Genomic DNA, 20,115 nt, shown 5'->3' on the forward strand with positions numbered 1-20,115 from the left:
CGTATGGCAGATTCATGAGCAAAATAAATGGTTGCGGTTGTTTTGAACCATTAAGTTGTGGAGTTATAACTGGTAACAGAAGTAACAGATAACTGAAACACTATTACACTGGCAGCTTTCTATTATTTTGCTTTCATAACAAAATTGAGTGAAATAGCAGTGACTCATATTACATGCCTGTAATCACACTATGTAGCATTTTTATCGTGAGAAATGAGCTTTCTTCTTTCTTGTTAACTTATCTAATGTATTATAGGTTGAGTTATCAACAATGCAACTCATAAGGGATAATGTTTACCAAAGCTATTTGAAGGTTTTGTTTTAATACATGCTGCATTAATAAGCTAGATACTAAAGGGCAAATGTTGTAGATTCCATTTATATGAGATACTTAGAATAGACAAATTCACAGAGAAAGAAAATAGAATAGTGGTTATCAGGGGCTGGAGGGAGGAGAGAATGGGGAGTTATTTAATGGGCAGAGAGTCTGTTTGGGTGAAAAGTTCTGGAAATAGTGTTGATGGTTCTGCAACATTGTGAATGTACTTAATGCCACTGAATTGTACACCTAAAAATATTAAAAAATGGTAAATTTTATGTTATGTATATTTTACCACAATAAAAAAAACGCTCACTTCATAAAACTTAGAAAATAAGAAAATAAAGAAAAAATGTTTAATTAGTAATTCTACAACTCAGAGAGAGTTGTTCTTAGCTCTAGACTTTCCTCAAGACACCTTCTTGGGATGACCTCACAATATGTGGCAGGGTTATTAAGATAATTTTTTCTATTTTCTCTTCCCTTGTTCGAAGATAGCGGGTTTTCTTTGTATTTTGTAAACAGGCAAAAACATCATCTCCTGTAAAATATTTTCCTTTCTTCTGGCTCCCCCTACCAACAAATCCTAATCTCTCATGTCACTAAAGAGATTAAGCTAAATACCTTTGAGAGCAACGGGAGAAAACGGAGATTTTGCAGCCTACCGGCAGGAATGGGGACAGATTTTTCACCTCACATCTGAGGGTTGGAGTGACTGGCTCCCCCCAGTGGCCAAACTTCAAACAGGGTGGCACTAAGATTTTCAGCTTCAGCGAAGATTCTCTCCTGCGTCACTGGTGCGGAAGGGGATAGCAGTGGGACGTCTATGGACTTGAATAATAAAAATGTCAGCAACACTGTTGGACTGGAGATTTATCTCCTGTTCTGAGCACTATGTAAGCCTTTTGGACTTTAGAACAAGCCTTGGAGGAAGAGGTCTAATAAAGACTAACAGTGATTTTCCTGACAGCACAGTAGATTTAGGTTTGATTTAATGATAATGTAGAAATATGATATTTTAGTCTACTGGAGTTTGTGAACGGAAATTTAGACTCGCCATTAGCGAGTTCCCATAATTGCAACATCCCCTAAAGTAACAGGAAAATTTGTCAACGTGTTTTCTCTACTTTGTAGCCAAACGTATAGCAGAAGGAATCTGTGAGAACTAATGTTCTGCCTCTTAGAGGAAAGGGGTGTGAGTGTGTGTGTGTGTGTGTACTTTTATTTAGATTCTAGACATATCGCCTTGGAGATTAACGGCTGTTGAGAGCAGACAGCCATACTCATTGGCCAGGGCTGTGCCCACAATGTACCCGTTGTTAACCATTTTTATCATCGCCCTTCCAACTTTCATGTGGCTGCTACCAATTTCTTCCATTTTCAGTTTTAAAGTTTTTATTTCATAACCTAGAGTTCCTTTGATACTTTGTAATCACTTTTTAATATGGAATGTTTAAAGGTGTCTATAAAATTGTCAGTGGATTCTTAAAGGAATTATTTATGGTCTAAGACATCATGCATTGCAATTAAGTACACGAAAGCCTTTTAATGTTGCAACGTATGATGTCTTAGGCCATAAATAATTCTTTTAAGAATCCACTGACAATTTTATAGAAGTCTTTGGGAAAATAGGATATAAGGCTTAAGAGTTTTGGCAACTTTCCAAGATACAACTATTCCCATATCAAGAATACCTACATTCAAATGCTTTGTCATTTCAGCCAGAATGGTGATCACTTGTATACAATAAGCACGGTTCCATGACCTTGTTCATAGATAATTCGTGGGTCTGTGTTAAGTGCTTGGGAAATATCAAGATCAGTCAGTGATGGATTCTACCACTACATGTTTTTAAAGTTGGCTCTTAAATTTCGTCTCCTCCAGAAATGATCTTTAATCCTTCAGTCCTAGTTATTTACTTAGTCACATTTGCTTTTTGTGGGGCTGTGAATGTGTGTATGTGCAATTTCAAAATAAGTTGCAGACATCATGGGACTCTTGTCTCTCATCCCTGTATGTCCGTAATTCAGGACGTATCACCTGAAAATAAGGGTCTCAGAAACACCAGTATAACCACAATACCATTATCACATCCAAGACAATAGCAATTCCATATTATCTGATATCTAGTTTGTATTCATATTTCTTCAATTATATCCAAATTGTTTTTTTACAGCTGTTTTTTCCTCAAATCAAGGTTCTCATATTGCATTAAGTTATTGGGTTATGTGTCTTCAGTTTCTTTTAATCCAGGAAAGTCCTTCAACCTTTTATTTATTTTTTGTTTAATGACATTGACTTTTTGGAGAGACCAGGCCAGTTGTCTAGCAGATGTTCACATTCTCTTTGGACTGATTGGTTCCTCATGATGTTGTTTATTTCCCTCTCCCCTGAATTTTCTGTAACCAGCAGTTAGGTCTATGGTTTGATTGGATTCAGATTACATATTTTTGGTAGGAACACTTCCTAAGTGTATTTGGTATTGCATCCCACCAGGCAGTGCAGTCAGGTTGCCCACGCTCAATTTGATTTCTTGGGTAAGGTGGTGACAACCATATATCTCCTGGTAAAGATCATGTTCCCCTCTGCAATGAGCAAGTACTCTGGGAGGGACACTTGGAAATGTTGGTAGATTGCCACCACCAACTCCTCCCATTCCTGTTTGCAATTCCTCTGCCCCCGACAAGAGGTAGAATCTATTTCTCATCCCTTGAAGCTGGATTGGCCTTGTAACTTGGTTTGACCAATATAATGTGATAGAAGAGGTATTTCTTTATTTCTGGTCCTAGGCTTTAAGAGGCCTTGAAGCTTCGTTTTTCCCTCTCGGGATTAAGCCACCAAGTGAAGGAACTCAGGGTAGACTCTGAATGATGAGGGACCACATGAAGGGGAGAAGCCCAGCCAGCCCAGCTGGAGGCACCAGACGTGAGTGGAGCCATCTGGATTCCTCCGCCTTGGTCAAGCCGCCCTCGCCAAACGCCACGTACAGCAGAGGCAAGCCCTCTCCAGGGAGCTCTGCTAAACTGCAGTCATGAGAAATAATAGACGGTGTTTTAAGGCACTGTGATTTTGAATGATTTGTCTTATAGGAAACAGATCTCATGTAAATATTCTTTCATTCAATAGTTTTAGCATCATCAATCATCCTTGCCTGGATCAACCATGTCATTGGGGTTGCCAGAGGATAGTTTAAAATCTGTTATTCTCTCTACGTTCATAAGCTGGCTTGTTTTATTGAGAGAGTGAGTGAGCAGGGGGAGAGGGGAGAACACCAGCTTTCCCTCACTGACTAGGTATAAACTAACTGTACTGTGTCTTCTAAAAATGAGGGTAAATGCTTACTCTTTCCCACTAGTTATTAGTTTCAGAATAGAAAGTTGATGTAATATTTACCTCCAAGGATGATAAGTCAGGTTCTCTCCAATTCTTTTCCTCTGGTCTTGTTTAGATGTCGCTCCTCCATAGTCACATGCCACCCTATGTATAGCTCTGTCACTGAACTCCAAGTGTTGCACTGTATTCATCTGTCTATCCTGTTAACCGGACTGCAAGTTTCGTTTTTTTTCTTTTCTGGCCGTGCCATGTGGCATGTGGGATCTTAGTTCCCCAACCGGGGATCGAACTCAGGTCCCCTGAAGTGGAAGCGGGGAGTCCTAACCACTGGACTGCCAGGGAATTCCCTGGACTGTAAGTTTCTTGAGGGCAGGAACATTGGAGGCTCAGACACAAATACACACAAAGTTCTTAGTGAAACTAGATTTCTGCCGTACTTCTACTATCAGTTTTTTCTTCATGCATATATCTTGCATAGTTTAGATAATAATTTATAATTTTTTTTATCCTGCAACTGTTTTTGTCTTGGTTATCTTGATTTACTGACCTTAGACATGATTCTGTTTCCTATTTGATAGATGAGCCCTTAGCTCACTTACATTAACACTTCTCTTCTCCCTCCCAATTTTTGATAGTAAATATCACCATTTAGAATTCTTTTATTGGTTACATTAGAAACTTTTAATATTTTAAAACCACTATTTCTTCATCAATTTTTGAAACCTTGCATTACTATCCATTTTTTAAGATTAAGCTTATATAATGTCTGCATCCTTTTTTAAAAAAGGATTTAAGATATGGGGATATATGTATATGTATATGTATAGCTGATTCACTTTGTTATAAAGCAGAAACTAATACACCATTGTAAAGCAATTATACTCCAATAAAGATGTTAAAAAGAAAAGGATTTAACTTTTATTTTTTAAAAATATCTTATTGTTATTTTTTTGGCCGCCCTGCGCAGCTTGTGCGATCTTAGCTCCTCACCACGGATTGAAGCCGGGCCCTCAGCAGTGAAAGTGCGGAGTCCTAACCTGTGGATCACCAGGGAATTCCTGTCTATATCCTTTTTAACACACCTCTTTCAATACTCAACGATCTCAGATGTATCTTAATGAAATATTAGGCAAACAGAAGAACATATAAAATGTAGGCCCTGATACTCTCTAAAACTCACTTTTCTGCACTGTCCATCCTGAGGAGTTAAATGGGTCCCTGGTAGATAACACCACACAGCATCTTCCATGTTCTGAATAGTGGCACGAATTGGTGTGATTTCTCCTAGGTTTGTAAATACTGCTTTACTGTTTTTTCAGGAGAGGCGAGTTCCCGGGGCCCTTCTTTTCCTATTAACCTTCACTCCTTGGGCCAGGGAACTGCTGTGGTGTCTCTGACCACTGCTGAGGATACTTGTGCAGAGTGCCACTGGGCCTGCTGTGGTGCAGACTCCAGTCAAAACTCCACCCCACTTATCACTGGCCTCCCATAAAGGCTCTCTTGAATAGTGGACCACAATGACTTTCTGATTCTCTGGTAAAGAATATTAGCTCAGGAACTTCCCTGGCGGTCCAGTGGTTAAGACTCCGTGCTTCCAATGCAGGGGGCGTGGGTTTGATCCCTGGTCTGGGAACTAAGATCCCACATGCCGCATGGCACATTCAAAAAAAAAAAAAGACCACAAAAAACAAAGAATATTAGTTCAGAGCCAGTGTCCAGTAATGCTGTATTCCCTTTCTTTATTTCACGGTAGCCTTAAGCAGCATCAGACCCTTTGGGGAAAGCTGAAGGGAAGCTCCCAGTGCACCCGAGATGTTCCTGTAGGATCCTTCCTCAACAATACAGAGTCTCCACTTCTTTCAAGTGGTGTAGAGTCTATGACCGGATTGTGGTCTGGAAATTGAGTGGGGTGCGCCATCATGATGGGCAGACCTCTGCTTACCAGCTTTTTGTTGGTTATACCAACACAGCGGCCCTTAGTGATGATCCTAAGGACCCTGCCACCCTTGAATCACTGGTCAAGACCTCTGCAGGAAAGACCACCCTGATTATCACGCCAGCCCTGCAGCCTAATGTGGTGACCAAGTCCACCTGGCTTGTGCTGGCTAATTGCCACTACTTGGCTTCTGCAACCGAAAGATCGTTTCCAGCTCCAATGAAATCAAGGACCCAAAAAACACTCTGGAATGCATTCCTTTCATCTATCAGTGCCTTGGTTAAGGGGCTGGGTTGTGGGTCTTCTCCAGGAACTTGTGGCTTTGTGAGTGATTCTCATGTGATAAATCCACTCCAGCATTTCTCCTCCTAGATATTGGGTTCTTTCTTTCACATCACCTTAACTGGAGTTCAGAGTGGTCGACTGTCAAGTTCAGTTTCTTCAACCAGTAAAGCAAACAATTAAAATCACTCTTGGCTGCTCAAACCAAAATTCTAAATTCAGAACCTGTTGACTGAACCCATACTGATAGATTCAATCATATCTGAAATCAGACTCTTTTCTTGGATGATCACCGACATAATCCATTCCCACACATAGTTCTCGAGATACTGCCTGATACTCAGAACCCTCCAAGCTCTCACAAATATACATATTTCGATAGTATGGATCCTACTTTACTAAATTTCCTTACCTTCACATAAAAAAAAATCTTGGTGAATCTGTGAATTCCACTGATATAATTTGGCAACCTACAGGATCAAATACTGAGTTTTGCTTTTGATTACTTTAGTACAGTGAATACAACAAATGTTGCTTTTAGCACAGTCATGGCGGATCCCCGGGTTTCCAATTAGCAGTCCTTGAAGTTCTCATGCCTTCATTTTGTTGTACAGCAGCTGCAAAGTAGTTCCCCTATGACTTGTCCTCACTGGACACTTCATTCCATGAGACCATAGGCAATAATGTAATTAGCCGTGTCACCATCCGGTAGATGCTGTTGATGCTGCTGCGATCCTGTTTTTAATGTCCTGCCATCTCTGTGGTGCTCAAGATTGAAGGACCTGGGTGGCAGCACCTGATAAACCAAGGGCCCACATGACGTCTGCCACCTAATGAAGAAAAGCAGGATCTCCCCACTTTGGTTCCTATAGCAGGAAGCCAGGGCCAGTCCCAAAACCAGGTAGGCGATTTAGATGAACATTCCTCCAAAGAACATTTGTTTGATGAGTATCTTTTCTGTTCTTCTTTTTGACAGGGAAATAGGATTTACCGGCGGGCAGGAGTAAGGAGGGGACGGTGCCAAGGCGCTCAGGAGCGCAGGGCCCGCCATGTGTCCAGGGCCACGCCTAGGGCTGCGTTCGACCCCACAGTCTTCCGGGGTCATGAGCTGCTTTTCAGCAACCATGTTTTCAAATTCATCCACATTAAACTTAGTATATCCCTGCTTCCTGGAGATGTGGATCTTCTGGTGGCCAGGGAACTTGAACTTGGCCCTGTGGAAGGCCTCAATCACATGCTCCTTGTTCTGCAGCTTGGTGCAGATGCACATTATGACTTGGCCAATGTGGACCCTGGCCCCTGTGCCCTGGGGCTTTCCAAAGGCCCCGTGCATACCTGTCTGGAGCCTAGACTGGGGACAGCATGTCAGTCATGAATGTCCACTGGGAAGCGCTGTCTTCAAGGTACCTTAGGGTAACCTATACAGGCAACAGACTGCTGTTTGCAGCTACTGCACCCTGGGCCCCCAAGGGGAAAAGAGCACAGTCAGCTGAATTGGAAGCAAATGCTGTCCTTTTTTCTTCTTTCTCTTCTTAAAACCTTTTCTGTTATTTCATAGAGTTCCAGAGGAGACACATTCCTGTGATCAGCTGTCAAGCTGACTGTAATTCTTACTTAAAAACTTTTACTTTAATTTTTGGAAATTAAAGTATTTAAAGATAAAAACAAAGAAAAAAATAAGTATCCATATTCCTATCATGCAGATTTAGCCACTGTTAATTGCTTGATATATTTGTCTTCATTCCTAATTTTCTTCCTCTTTTAAAAGAAATAAAAATTGCAGGGTAACAGGGAGAGAGGCAAAAACTATACATGCTCATTGTAAAGTATTCAGACTTAGAAAAAATACAAAGACTCATTCACTCAATAAATATTTATTGAGCACCCATCAGGCACCAATACTGTTCCAGACACTGAAGGTACAGGAGACAATAAAACAGACAAGAAAATCCCAGCTTTCATGGAATGTACATGTTAGGAGGAAAAATTACAAATAAGAAAAGTAGTAAATTATATAGTATGTTGGATGATGATAAGTGCTACAGAGAAAAATAAAGCAGGGATTGGGGTATAAGGAGAGTCAGGACGAATTGCAATTTTAAATAGGATGACCAGGGAAGGTCTCAGTGGAATCTGAAAATAAACTTAAAGGACCTGAAAGAGGTGAAGAAAGGAAAAAAATCAAGCCAAATCTCACTACCCATAAATAACATAATGAACGTAAGGTGAAAGTAATTCCAGATATCTTTCTATGTATATGTACAGGTATCTGGATGAATGGTTATGATGAATGTACAGAAAGATACAGCTGGGAGAAATATACTGTTACAAAAAATGAATTCACACTATAAAAGATCTCTTCTCAATCATCAATAATCTGTTTATTAAGCACCTATTTTTGTTTCTGGAGACATACATATATCCATACATATATCTATATCACCCAGATGTGGGTTTGGGATTGCATTAAATCTAGAATCAATTTGGTTAGAAATGATACATATATTTTAAAAATTATTTATTTATTTATGGCCTGCGGGACCTTAGTTCCCCAACCAGGGACTGAACCCAGGCCCCTGGCAGTGGAAGCACGGAGTCTTAACCACTGGACCACCAGGGAAGTCTCAGAAATGATATTTTTCATAAGAGCCTTCCAACTCATGAATGGGTCCCATCACTCCATTTATTCAGGTCTTCTTTAGTTTCTTGTGGTAATGTTTCATAATTTTCTATGCTGAGGTCTTACACATCTTTCAGATTTATTTGAAGGTATTTGATGCTTTCTGATGTTATTGCAATCAGTACTGTTTTAATTTCAATTTCTAATTGTTGCTAGAATATAGAAATACAATTATTTTTATTTATTAGCCTGTATCCTGTAATCTTCTTATATTCAGATTCTAAGTTTATTAATTTGGATTTTCTACATACACAATCATGTCACCTGAGAATGACAATTCTGTTTCTTCCTTTTTAACACTGGCTAGAATCTCCTGCACAAAACTGAAAAGGAGTGGTGACAGCAGGCACCTTTGTCTTCTTCCTGATCTCTGGGGAGTTAAAGTTTTCAATAATTCACAATTAAGTATGATGTTTGTTAGAATTTGTTTGTTTCTTTAGTGGATGCTCTTTATTAAATTCAGAAGCTCTCTTCAATTCCTAGTTTGAGTTAAAAAAAGAAAAATCACAAACGGGTGCTGGATTTTATTAAATGCTTTTTATGACTCTATGAAGATAACTTTTCCCCTTTATTCCTGTAAATGTGGTAAATATTAATTTTTCAATGTTGAACTACAGTCCTTGCTTTGCGTTGCAGCATGTAAACGGAAACTTGCTGGTTTCTGTGGCGTAAATCACTTCCACCATGGCAGGTTTCAAGCTACCAATGAGGTGACTGAACAGGTGGGCAGAAATGTGTAAAAATGGTTCTTCTGAGCCAGTATGAGCCAGCTCTGGCACACCTCTGATTTCAGTTCCCAGTAACGAAAATGTACCACAACTTCACTAGACCAGCAGGAATAAAGCAACTTCAAATTACCTATTTTATTAAAAGTCTCACAGACAATCTAGGAAGTAGATAAAATATGGATATAACTCCCTTAATTTTTTCAAGCCTTTATTAAGTACCTAATAAACAGTGTCTAGCACTACGCTAATGCAAAGGAAAACATAACTGTTTGAAGAGCTTACAATCTAAACGGTCTAAACACAATTAACAGAGTGTGCTTGACACTTGGAGAAAAATCTTAAGATAGTCACAACAACTCGGTGCTAAAGAAATCCAAAGGTTGGATGGGGTAGTTTAGGAATTCTTCCTGGAAGAGATTATATGGGTCATAAGCTAGGTCTTAATGGAAATCACGGGATTTGGACCAGCAGAGGAAAGAAGAAAGGAGGCAGGAAATCACCCGGTACCTGTGAGAGCTCACAAAGCTGGGCAACATTTCCAGCACTGTGTTGGGGAGGTGTGCCTCCATTTCCTACCTGTGCCGCTGCAAGTGGCTAAATGATACTTCACATTAGTAATCAACTACACTCATTCTGTCTCTCTGCATGTTGATGACAGTAAACTCAAAAACCAATTTCCTACTGAAATACTTTTATAATTAAGGTCCCTATAGAGTTTTCAGACTGAGACAAAAAAATGTTCTTAAACATCCAGGAACAGCTAGCTCATAGAGTTGCTCAAGTAGGGTTTACTTGGTGGCTCAGAAAACATCTACCCAAAATCATAATGGCCAAGGTCCAGACAGAGCTTGAATATTGTTTCCTCTTGAGTATTTATCTGCCCATAAAGAACACATGGAAATGACTTATGCTCTACCATTCTAAAATAAGTCTAAAATTATTAGATTCTAGAAACAGTTTTAAAACCAGAAATGTGGAAAATGGAGCTATGGCTAGAAGTGACATGGATACTGAGGCACGGTTCTCAGAGCACATGTAAGAATTGAGGGATCAAGTATCCACTTATCATCAACACTGGACTTACACACTACTTGGCCAATTTAAGTAAAATACTTCCTCAAAACAAATTTTGGATTCACAAAAAAATCTGGATTTCAGCTATTATATAGTTATAATAATATAGTTATGTTACTTCTCCTAATGATATGATTAATAGCAATACTGTATGATTCTGAGGTGGATAAGGTAAAATGTCTCGTAAGACATACGCAAAGAACTCAGTGTTGGTGTGCCAATTCCCAACCCTCACACAGAAGTTACTGAAAAATAGAATTTTCATGCATACATCCTTAATTAATAATTTTTAATGATTTCTTTGTATCTAATCAATTTAGATAATATTTTCTCCTATACGGAAGATCCCAAAATAAAGAAGCACACACAGAATACAGCCAATAGTAGGTTGTATCAATTTACTTCACGTAAGAACAGCATATTTCAGGCCTACGACTTCCATTTAATATCAACGAAAACAATCTGTACAGAAAACCCAAAGGCAACCATATAGCACAATATGTAAAATGTGCAAATATACTTTAAAAGGCAAGTTATTCTATAGCATTTTCAAGGCAGAACTTTATAGTAAATTAAGGAATCTACCTCATTCTAGCTGACTTAATAATCCTTTGCATATAGAGCCAATGCAAATGTACAAGGCACAACTTAGTGTTGGTGCTCAAGTATATAACACACACCCTCAGATTATTTATTTGAAGATATTAAAATAACACAATATCATGTTTGTATTTTATTATTTAAGGAGACATCAGCTCATTTCTAAAGCTTCATGAAACATTACACTGATAACATACGTGTGGCCAGGACGAGCTGTTCCCTGAACTTAAAAGGTAAAAGACAAGACTCTAGCTAACCTACATTAAAAAAAATTTATATGTATGTACACACACCCCCCCCCCCACCACACACAAGAAACTTCCCATAATCCAAAGGGAGGCTGTTCCTTTCAGCAAAGGTTCCCATTACAGTATTTCATGGCAGAATTATTTAAAAAGTACACAGTTATTAACCACCTGTTTTGGTCAATCTTGCTACAAAAAGACACTGAAATAGACAAGTTTCTTCTTCAAGATAGAGACAATGCCTAATTTAGAGAGTCTTTCTCTTGAGATTGCACAGTAAAAGGTATTATTTAATTAAATATAAAAAAGCTTGCTGCTTTTATAGAAATTATTTAAATCTACATGGAGAAAAAAGCCAAACTATCAAAAAACCAATGAGAGCCTTGGCTAGAACACAATTCAAAATCTTTCAAACCCAATCAGTGCTCTTTGCTGTTTTACTGCCCATCCCTGAGAGTAAATCATTTTTAATTTTTTTAATAAAGTAAATAAATTTTACACTGATGAGAATGATGCTTAAGTTTTTTTTCAAAATATGAAATAAGCCCCATTTCATTTTAGTTAAAAAATAAAAAATGAATGCTCTTTGCAAAGACCACTATTTATAACAATTTAAAATATTTGTATCTCAATCAATTTTAATCTTCTTTTTACTAGGTAATTTCTATGTTTTTGCTATTTATGTCACTCATTTGCTTATAACCCATTATTTTATAATTTTTGTTAACAGGAGGATTTAATTGGTAATGGAGCAAAAGTACATATAAAACTTAAAAGAATGCTGAAGTGAGACCTCTATTTTCCTGCAGTAAGAGAGTTTTACTGGAAATAATCTGACTGCCATCCAAGAAAGGCAAAAATACCTATGAAAGAGAGAACACACATGGTAAACGTCTTCCTTGTTGTCTTTGGTCTAGCCTTCTTGGCCAAAATCTTCTGTAAACTTCTTTAATTTCAACAAGTCGTGTTCATTGACTGTGGGCTTTGTGCTAGATAGCGACCGTAACATATCCGACTGTCAGGAAAAAGAAGGGGGGCAGTATTTGTAATAGATTTGACGGAATAAAAAACATTTCTTTATCAACATTCCTAACTTTTGCCTAAGGTTAAATCTGAAAATCTGCATCGTGCCATAAACTACTGACGATAAACTCTCTTGTTTTCCTGAAGGACATCTTTGACTAAGTTATTCCTTTGCTTATAAACTTTCAGTTGCTTGCCTTGTCCCGATCACAACTTTCAAAGGCTCCTCAGCACCCTAAGGAAGTACAGTCCTCTTAGCCTGATGATCAAGGCCTCCAGAATTAAGTTCCCGATCGCTTTTCTGGCCGTATCTGTTTGTTCTTAAACAAGAGAGCAGTTGGCTAAGTGCAACTCAAAAGGAATACAGTCATTCACTTATACTTACGTGAAACAGAATAATACCATTTAATCAAAATCAACTAATCAAAAAGTTTAACTGTTAGTTAAAATTACAATCAAAATGGTAAGAAAATATACAAATATCAAGGATTCATTAAAAAATTAACTTCTAGGCCATGTCTCCTGTAAAACAGTATGGAAAACAGTCAAAAGAACCAAAACTTTAAAAAATAAACCAAGGATTGCAACAAAAAAGGATTTCTGAATAATTTCTCAGATAAGCATTGTGGTTGATTAACACATAAATATATCTATGTTTACAGATATATTTCTCTCTCTATATGCATATAAACTTATATACATATATGTACATATATGTCTATATATCTAGGTCTACATATCATGTGAAAGTTTCCCCTTTGAAAGTTACTGTTAATTTTGACATATAGAGTTAAAAATCTATAACTAAAGCAGCAGATTTTAAAAAATGACTGTTCATCAATAAGAAAACATAAACATAATAAACGTACATTTTCAATCACAGTAAGTTCCCTAAAATTAATATGGCTTACAAAATAAAAAAGTCTTATGAATTATTTTATTTCTTCCAATAGAAACTACAGAAATGTAATTTTTATGAATATTTTAATTCCTCTAATATAAACAGAAATATAATTTTTTATAATAAAAATTTTGTTTTCAGAACTTTTTGAAAGAGTAGTGCATTATTTAAACTTTCTATGAGGCTTTGAGAAGTAAAACAGAAAAATGCTATTATGAATACTATGATTCATGCATTAGCGTTTCTGGATATTTTACAAAATTTGAGATTCAGGGAAAAAAATTTTTACCAATCCTACCATTTTGGTGATAATATCCCAGCTATAAGAACTATAATGTCAGAAACCTGTATGTTTTTAAAAATAGCTTATTCACTTAAAATTTCCTTGAAGCCCAAGAAAACATTTTAAAGATAATTATTTTTTATATTTTACATTCAACTAATCTTTAAAACTTTTTAAGTAGTTAGTATTAACTTTTTTGAACTAATTTTACAAAACTGAAAATTTTATCTGACAAATTATAAAATATATTTTTTTTGGCTGCACGGTGCAGCATGCGGGAGGTTTAGTTCCCCAACCAGGACTCGAACCCATGCCCCCTTCACTGGAAGCACGGAGTCTTAACCACTGGACTGCCAGGGACGTCCCCATAAAATATAACGTTTTAAAATTTTTCTTAAAAGCAAACAAAATGTCAAACCATGCAAACAACTGGCTCCAAAAGTTTATCCCCAGGGACATCCATCCACGTCATCTCAATGGCACCAGGATCACCTGGAGAACAGGGTGTTAGCAGATCATCTACTATGTTGTTAGGATCAGCTTGTGAAGGTCCGCGAACCTGGAATAAACAGTACAACAACAGAACAAATTAAATAAACATTAAGATTTAGACCATTATCAGGAAATCTGAAAATGTACTATTATTTTATGTTTTGTTAAAATGCTTACTTCTGAAAATAAACAGAAGGGTATACAACAAAAAGTGCAATTAGCTCTGGGTGATGGGATAGATTTTGCTTGATTTTAATTTTTTTCTTGGATGATTTTCTATATTTGAAATTTCCTACAATAAATTACTTAGATGATCATAGGGAGAAAATAAGTTAAAATAAAGTAAAGAAACAATTACCTGTAGCTAAAATTTTCTTTTTTTTTTTTCCTAATGATTATTAAGTGGTCATAATCCTAGAGACCAAAAATAGACTTACTTAACACACTGCTATATTTAAAATAGATAACCAACAAGGACCTACTGTATAACACAGGGAACTCCGCTCAATACTCTGTAATAACCTAAATGGGAGAAGAATTCAAAAAAGAATAGATACATGTATAACAATCACTTTGCTGTACGAAACTACCACAGCAATGTTAATCAACTATACTCCAATATAAAAAAAAAAGAAAAGAAAAAAAAAAGACCTACTTAAAAATTCCTTTAAGTTACTCTGTTTTCCATAGCCGAGAAATTTCTGTGATCTTTGGAAGGTTTATTACTGTGAAATTACTGAATCTTTCTGTCTTTCCCCTCAGAAACTCCTTCTTCAAATATAAGTACAAAATTAAATGCTAAATGTAATTTCAGTGCTATCTTACAATTCATAACTGATTTAAAAGAAAAAGTTTTAATAACATCCAGAAAAAGAACCTTTGTGACACAGAGTCACATATAATATTTAGAAGGCAACACACTTGTATCAAACCAGGGACTGCTTCCATACTTAACACTTGTTTTACAATGATCGATCTTAAATACTGTCTCAGGATTGGGGCAGGGGTAGAGAAATAAATATTTTCACTTTACTACGTGTATTTTATTGTCTGCCTTTGCACACAACAATTTCAGTGGCAGGGATTTTTGCGTTTTTTAACTATTGTACTCTGACTTACCTCTGGGCCCAGATTAGTACTTATACATTTAATAAATAAAATACACAGGCAAACTTGTTCTTGCTAATTGAAAAATGGAGTAGAAGATGGAGCCACAGAAAGATCTACTATAGTTGGTGACACAAAAGGCCTGATGTTAAAAGAGATTTGCCTGGGAATTCCCCAGCGGTCCAGTGGTTAGGACTCGCCGCTTTCACTGCCGGGTTCAATCCCTGGTCTGGGAACTAAGATCCTGCAAGCTGTGCAGCACAGCCAAAAAACAAAAAGAGAAAGAAAGAGAGAAAGAAAAACGAAATTTGGCTGCTTCACCTTTATCCTCCTAACAAGGGCCTGGCTTTAGGGTCATACAAGCCATCCCTAGTAGTTATACAGAGAACTGAACGGAAAGTTCTGAGTATGGAAGAACTGAGTTCCTTCTAAATGGCCAAGAGAATTTAAGAAAAAACACAATGGTTGTGGCATAAACTTGATTCTGAGCTAACCATATTTCTCTCAGTAATGAAATGGCTGAAGAAGAGATGAGTAATATTTACTGGGCTATTCAGGTACCATGACAGCTGTTTTATGAATATTCCTTCATTTCATTTTCATAAGAGCATTACAAAGTAGTATTATCATCCTTACTTAAGAGATGATAAAAAATGAGACTTAAAAAGGTAATTCAATTTGGTCAAGGAGATAAAACAAGTAAATTGTAGAGTCAGGCTTCAAATTCAGGTTTTAATTCAAGCTCCTCATTTTTTTAAAAAAATTATTTTACTGTGGTATATAACAGACATATATGTGTATCAGAGTCATGACATATTAGTTTGTCATATATCGATGGATTAGGTTTGCTAACAGTGTTTCAGGATTTTCATATCTACGTTCATAAGCATACTGGAGACTGCTGTCCTCAGCAAGAGAGCTGGTCCAAATTACCTAGTCTACTGTTACTTAAATTGAATATCCCAAGACCATAGTCTTTTCACAAAATTCTCTCTCAAACCATATACACTCAAGTCATTCATGCAGACCAAACAGTGCATGGGAGGAGCAGGAGAGAAGAACGGTTGAGGCTTCTGAAGTACACCTTACCTAGAGAAAAATCATACCTCCAATCCTCTCTAGCTGTACCTTGGCAAACTGTGTTAAAAACATCCAAGTCCCAGTTTAATCATGTTAGTCTAGGACTAACCATCAACAGGTGGCTATATGTACCTTTTGTAGAGCTTCTGTGAGGACCAAATAAAATAGGAAGATGATGGAGCAAACACAGTGCTGGGCACGTGAATATTTAAACAATATTAGCTATTATTATTTTTACTTTATTAATGAGGTGTAAACGTACCAGATTCTGCTCGAGGATATTCTAGTTACATCAGAGACAATCATAGATTTAAGTTTCTATACTTACATCAAAATAATAAATACTTCAAAAATCACTGCATACAAAGTTTTAAAACACTTTGGGAGAACTTATTTTCAATGAAACGGAAACATAATCTTTTATGTAAATCTACTTATTTATTATACAAAACTGAAATCTTCCTAAAATTCTTCAAAGACAAGTCAATCATGGTCTCAAAACTTGATTTTAAAAATATATGAAAAGATGGATAAGCGTTCCTTACCTTTTTAAAATGAGTAGCTGACTGTACTTTCCTAACTGGCTGCATAAGTGCATCACGTACAATGACACTTATGTCTGCCCCTGAATAGCCTTCAGTTTTCTTCCCAAGTTCCCGGACATCTGCTTCTGTTAGACTGTTCTGAGTGGTCCCCAAGTGCAGTTTAAACATTGCTGCTCGGGCGTGGGCCTCAGGCAAAGGAATATAAATTCGTTTCTCAAATCTTAAAATGAAAAGAAAAATTACATCAAGAATATTACTATATAATAATATTTAATTTCTATTAAAAATCAGTTTTTCAAGAAGAAACAAGATATTTAGATATTCTCATTTATACAAAGTTAAGCTGAATAAAATAAATGGGCCCACATCCATCAAGTTAAACAGATGCATATTTAGGTTAATAAAGGGAAAATATCCAGAACACATTAACAAAAAACAAAACCAAAATAGCCAGGGAACCAGTCTGGAGTGCTTTAGTTTTTCTCACATGATTTTTGAATTATTTTGGCCAGAGTGTTTACATGTCTGGAATTCATGACACGACATGTCCTTCAGGATTACAATTTCCTGTAGAAAGACACTCTGAACTCCTGATCAAGGGATTAATATGATTAAAAGTGTGAAATAAGAGATGATAAAAGAATTACCTAAATTCTAAAGAGTAAAATTACTCAGAATCTTATAATTTTGCTTGCCTTCTTAGAATTTCAGCATTTGGAGATAAGGAGGAAGCAATGAGGGACAATTTAAATGGGTCTGTGAAGACATTTTCTTCTCCAGGTAATTATTCTCTGTGGCAATAAGAAGAATTTTTAAAGTTTCCACCATCTCTAGAGATGGGTTTAGAATTAGGCCATTTTTCAAAAATAATCAGCACATTTCCTTTCTTGATACTGGCTGGTAATCTAACATTCTGGCAAACCATAAAGTGAATGGGGTAAAAGAAAAAACTGAAGTGTTCATTTTTACCATGCACAATTAAATCAATGGGATAGGGAATTGTGAAGCAGTGAAAAGTAAGGAGTCTGTATACCTTTCCTGTAGCTCAAGTTTCATATTCAGTTAAAAAATTATAGACAGAACTTTTTTAACGAAAACTATATCTTTCTTAGCATACTTTAACTTGTAGAATTGTCATTTTGCTAAAATTTTATATTTAGCAAAATGGAAAAACCTTCAATGGAAGGTTTTTCCATTGAAATATCAAACTATATATGTAAATTTCTGAAGCATCAGTGCACCTACTAAACTTAATTAGAACTAAAGTAAGCATTAGGTAACATACTTTCCAATGCAAAAGATTCCAGTAGGTGTAAATCTTGGATCTTGAACACAGGAGGCAAACAAACAAATGCCTGCTTCTCTTCCCCAAGGCAGGGGTCAATAGGGTTCGAGCACATTAAAAAACATTCTGAAGTTATCAGAATGCCTCCTCAACTAGAGAGAATGGGCATTAATATTCACTTATTATACTGTAATTAGAAATAAGATATTTACTCTATCATCATACCTTCGCCTAATGGCAGAATCCAGAACCCAGGGTATGTTTGTAGCTCCCAGAACCAAAATTCCATCATTGTCCACACCAACCCCTGCATCAAAATAGGAAATGTTTTAAATAATCTGTCATTTCAAGTGTTCTTTGAACATCATCTGCATGTTCTCTTATGAACGTGGTACTTTAATGTTAAAATGCCTCATCTTGAGACTTTCTCTCTGACAAAAACTGTACTTAACCACATTTCTTATTACTAGAATATGATGCAAATATTCCCTAGAATCTCCTAAACTGTGGGAAAATACTATTAATATTCTTTTCAAAATATTTCTTGAAAGATTTAGCTTGAAGTTTACATATTCCTTTTACTGATATTGTTTCTGGCATGTTATAAGTGAATATATTAATCTCTTCACTATTTATACCAACGAGATGATTACAACTGGGTAAAACTTATGTATGCATATGGATCAGAATGAGACCGGGCATAAGACTTGGCCTATAAGAACGGAGAAATTCTGCTTGAAATTTTTTCCATTACTATCATAATAATGGTTATACAATAAAGAGAAACTATTTTAAAAAATCAGTAACACTACCTTGCATTTGAACTAGGAACTCTGTCTTAATTCTACGTGCAGCTTCACTTTCATTTTCACTTCTTGAACCACACAGAGAATCAATTTCATCAATGAAGATAATGGAAGGTTTACTCTCTCTGGCAAGTTGGAATAAGTACTTAACTTGCCTAAAAATAAATAAAGGTTTCAATTTCTAAAAAAAAATACTCAATGACACATGACAATGAAAAAACTAAAACAAAACAATATACCAATATTATAGGAACTCTATAGATTAAAAAGTATCATCACGTTTTGATCTATAAAATAAGATTACTACATTTGGATAATTCATTTTATGATTTACTAAACCATACACATATCATATACGCTATCTTCTCCCTACGAAATAAATTCCAAACTAGGGACTAATCTAACAGAAATGAATACCACCTGTACTTATAATAGCACTTTTTTTGAATGTCTATTAATGATATAAGAAACCTATCACTTTATAGACTGAAATAGTGACTACCAGGCAAAGAAAAACTTAAAAAAAAAAAAGTCAATTTACTACTTACTTTTCACTTTCACCTAGCCACTTAGAAACAAGGTCAGAGGAAGATATTGAGAAAAATGTTGAGTTGTTTGCTTCTGTTGCTACAGCTTTGGCTAAATAGGATTTTCCTGTTCCAGGTGGCCCAAATAACAGGATTCCCCTCCAAGGTGTTCTCTTGCCTAAAATTTGCATTAGAAAAATAACATGAGACTTTCAAGACTGTTAACTTCCGTTACCAGAGACATCATCCACAGTGAAGAATACCGTGAAGAGGTTTCCACTCTAAAGCTAGCCGTAGAATAAAACAAAATTTAAATAAATCAATCTAAGGTAAGTATGTCCTAAGTGTACTTTGCTTTTTCTAGAGACCACTTTGTCAAAACTGTGTTTATATAGCTATAATCCTTCTAAGAGGAAGTTCATTTGCTTGCTCACTCATTCAACCACTACGTATTGAAACCACGACATGTAGGCAGAGAACTATGAATACAGAATACAAACTGAATCTCTGCCTTCCAAGGCCTTCTAGTCTATTAAAGAGAAAAGAATTCAGTTAAAAGGTATTTCCTGATCATCTACTATGTGCACTGCTCAACATCAGAATATTGTAGGAGAAACTATACTCACAGGGGAAGGGCAGCTGGAAATATTTTTTTAAAAATATTTATGACCTTTGGAGGAGTGAAACTAACACAGTTTGGATGACTCGTGAAGTTCTACTCAATTCCTGATTCCACAAGGAAGCACAGGTTATTTCAGGTGGCAGGTTCCCATTCCAGTGCTTGGGGAATGATAAGCGGACTCTACCTTAAATACTAGTTTTGCCAAAACATAATAGCAAGTGAACAAGTAAATTCTTTGTATCTCAAT

At 36.4% G+C, this 20,115-nt stretch overlaps 1 protein-coding gene and 1 pseudogene across 1 annotated transcript in view; both read right to left on the minus strand.

Annotated features, from left to right (window-relative positions):
• Window positions 1-7,260: 7,260 nt before the first annotated feature.
• Window positions 7,261-7,374, minus strand: LOC132348322 (small nucleolar RNA SNORA70; annotated as a pseudogene).
• Window positions 7,375-10,705: 3,331 nt separating this feature from the next.
• The window catches only part of VPS4B (vacuolar protein sorting 4 homolog B), a 30,735-nt gene continuing 21,325 nt past the window's right edge, over window positions 10,706-20,115 (minus strand). The window contains exons 6-11 of the mRNA XM_059893684.1: window positions 19,268-19,424; window positions 18,726-18,874; window positions 18,139-18,220; window positions 16,629-16,848; window positions 13,823-13,963; window positions 10,706-12,212 (exon numbers count right to left, since the gene is read on the minus strand). Of these exons, the coding sequence (XP_059749667.1) occupies window positions 12,111-12,212; window positions 13,823-13,963; window positions 16,629-16,848; window positions 18,139-18,220; window positions 18,726-18,874; window positions 19,268-19,424 (851 nt within the window). The 3' untranslated portion in view covers window positions 10,706-12,110. The remainder of the gene's footprint in view (window positions 12,213-13,822; window positions 13,964-16,628; window positions 16,849-18,138; window positions 18,221-18,725; window positions 18,875-19,267; window positions 19,425-20,115) is intronic.

This window comes from Balaenoptera ricei, chromosome 14 (genome assembly GCF_028023285.1).
Source record: "Balaenoptera ricei isolate mBalRic1 chromosome 14, mBalRic1.hap2, whole genome shotgun sequence".
In the NCBI taxonomy this organism is placed as follows: Eukaryota; Metazoa; Chordata; class Mammalia; order Artiodactyla; family Balaenopteridae; genus Balaenoptera; species Balaenoptera ricei.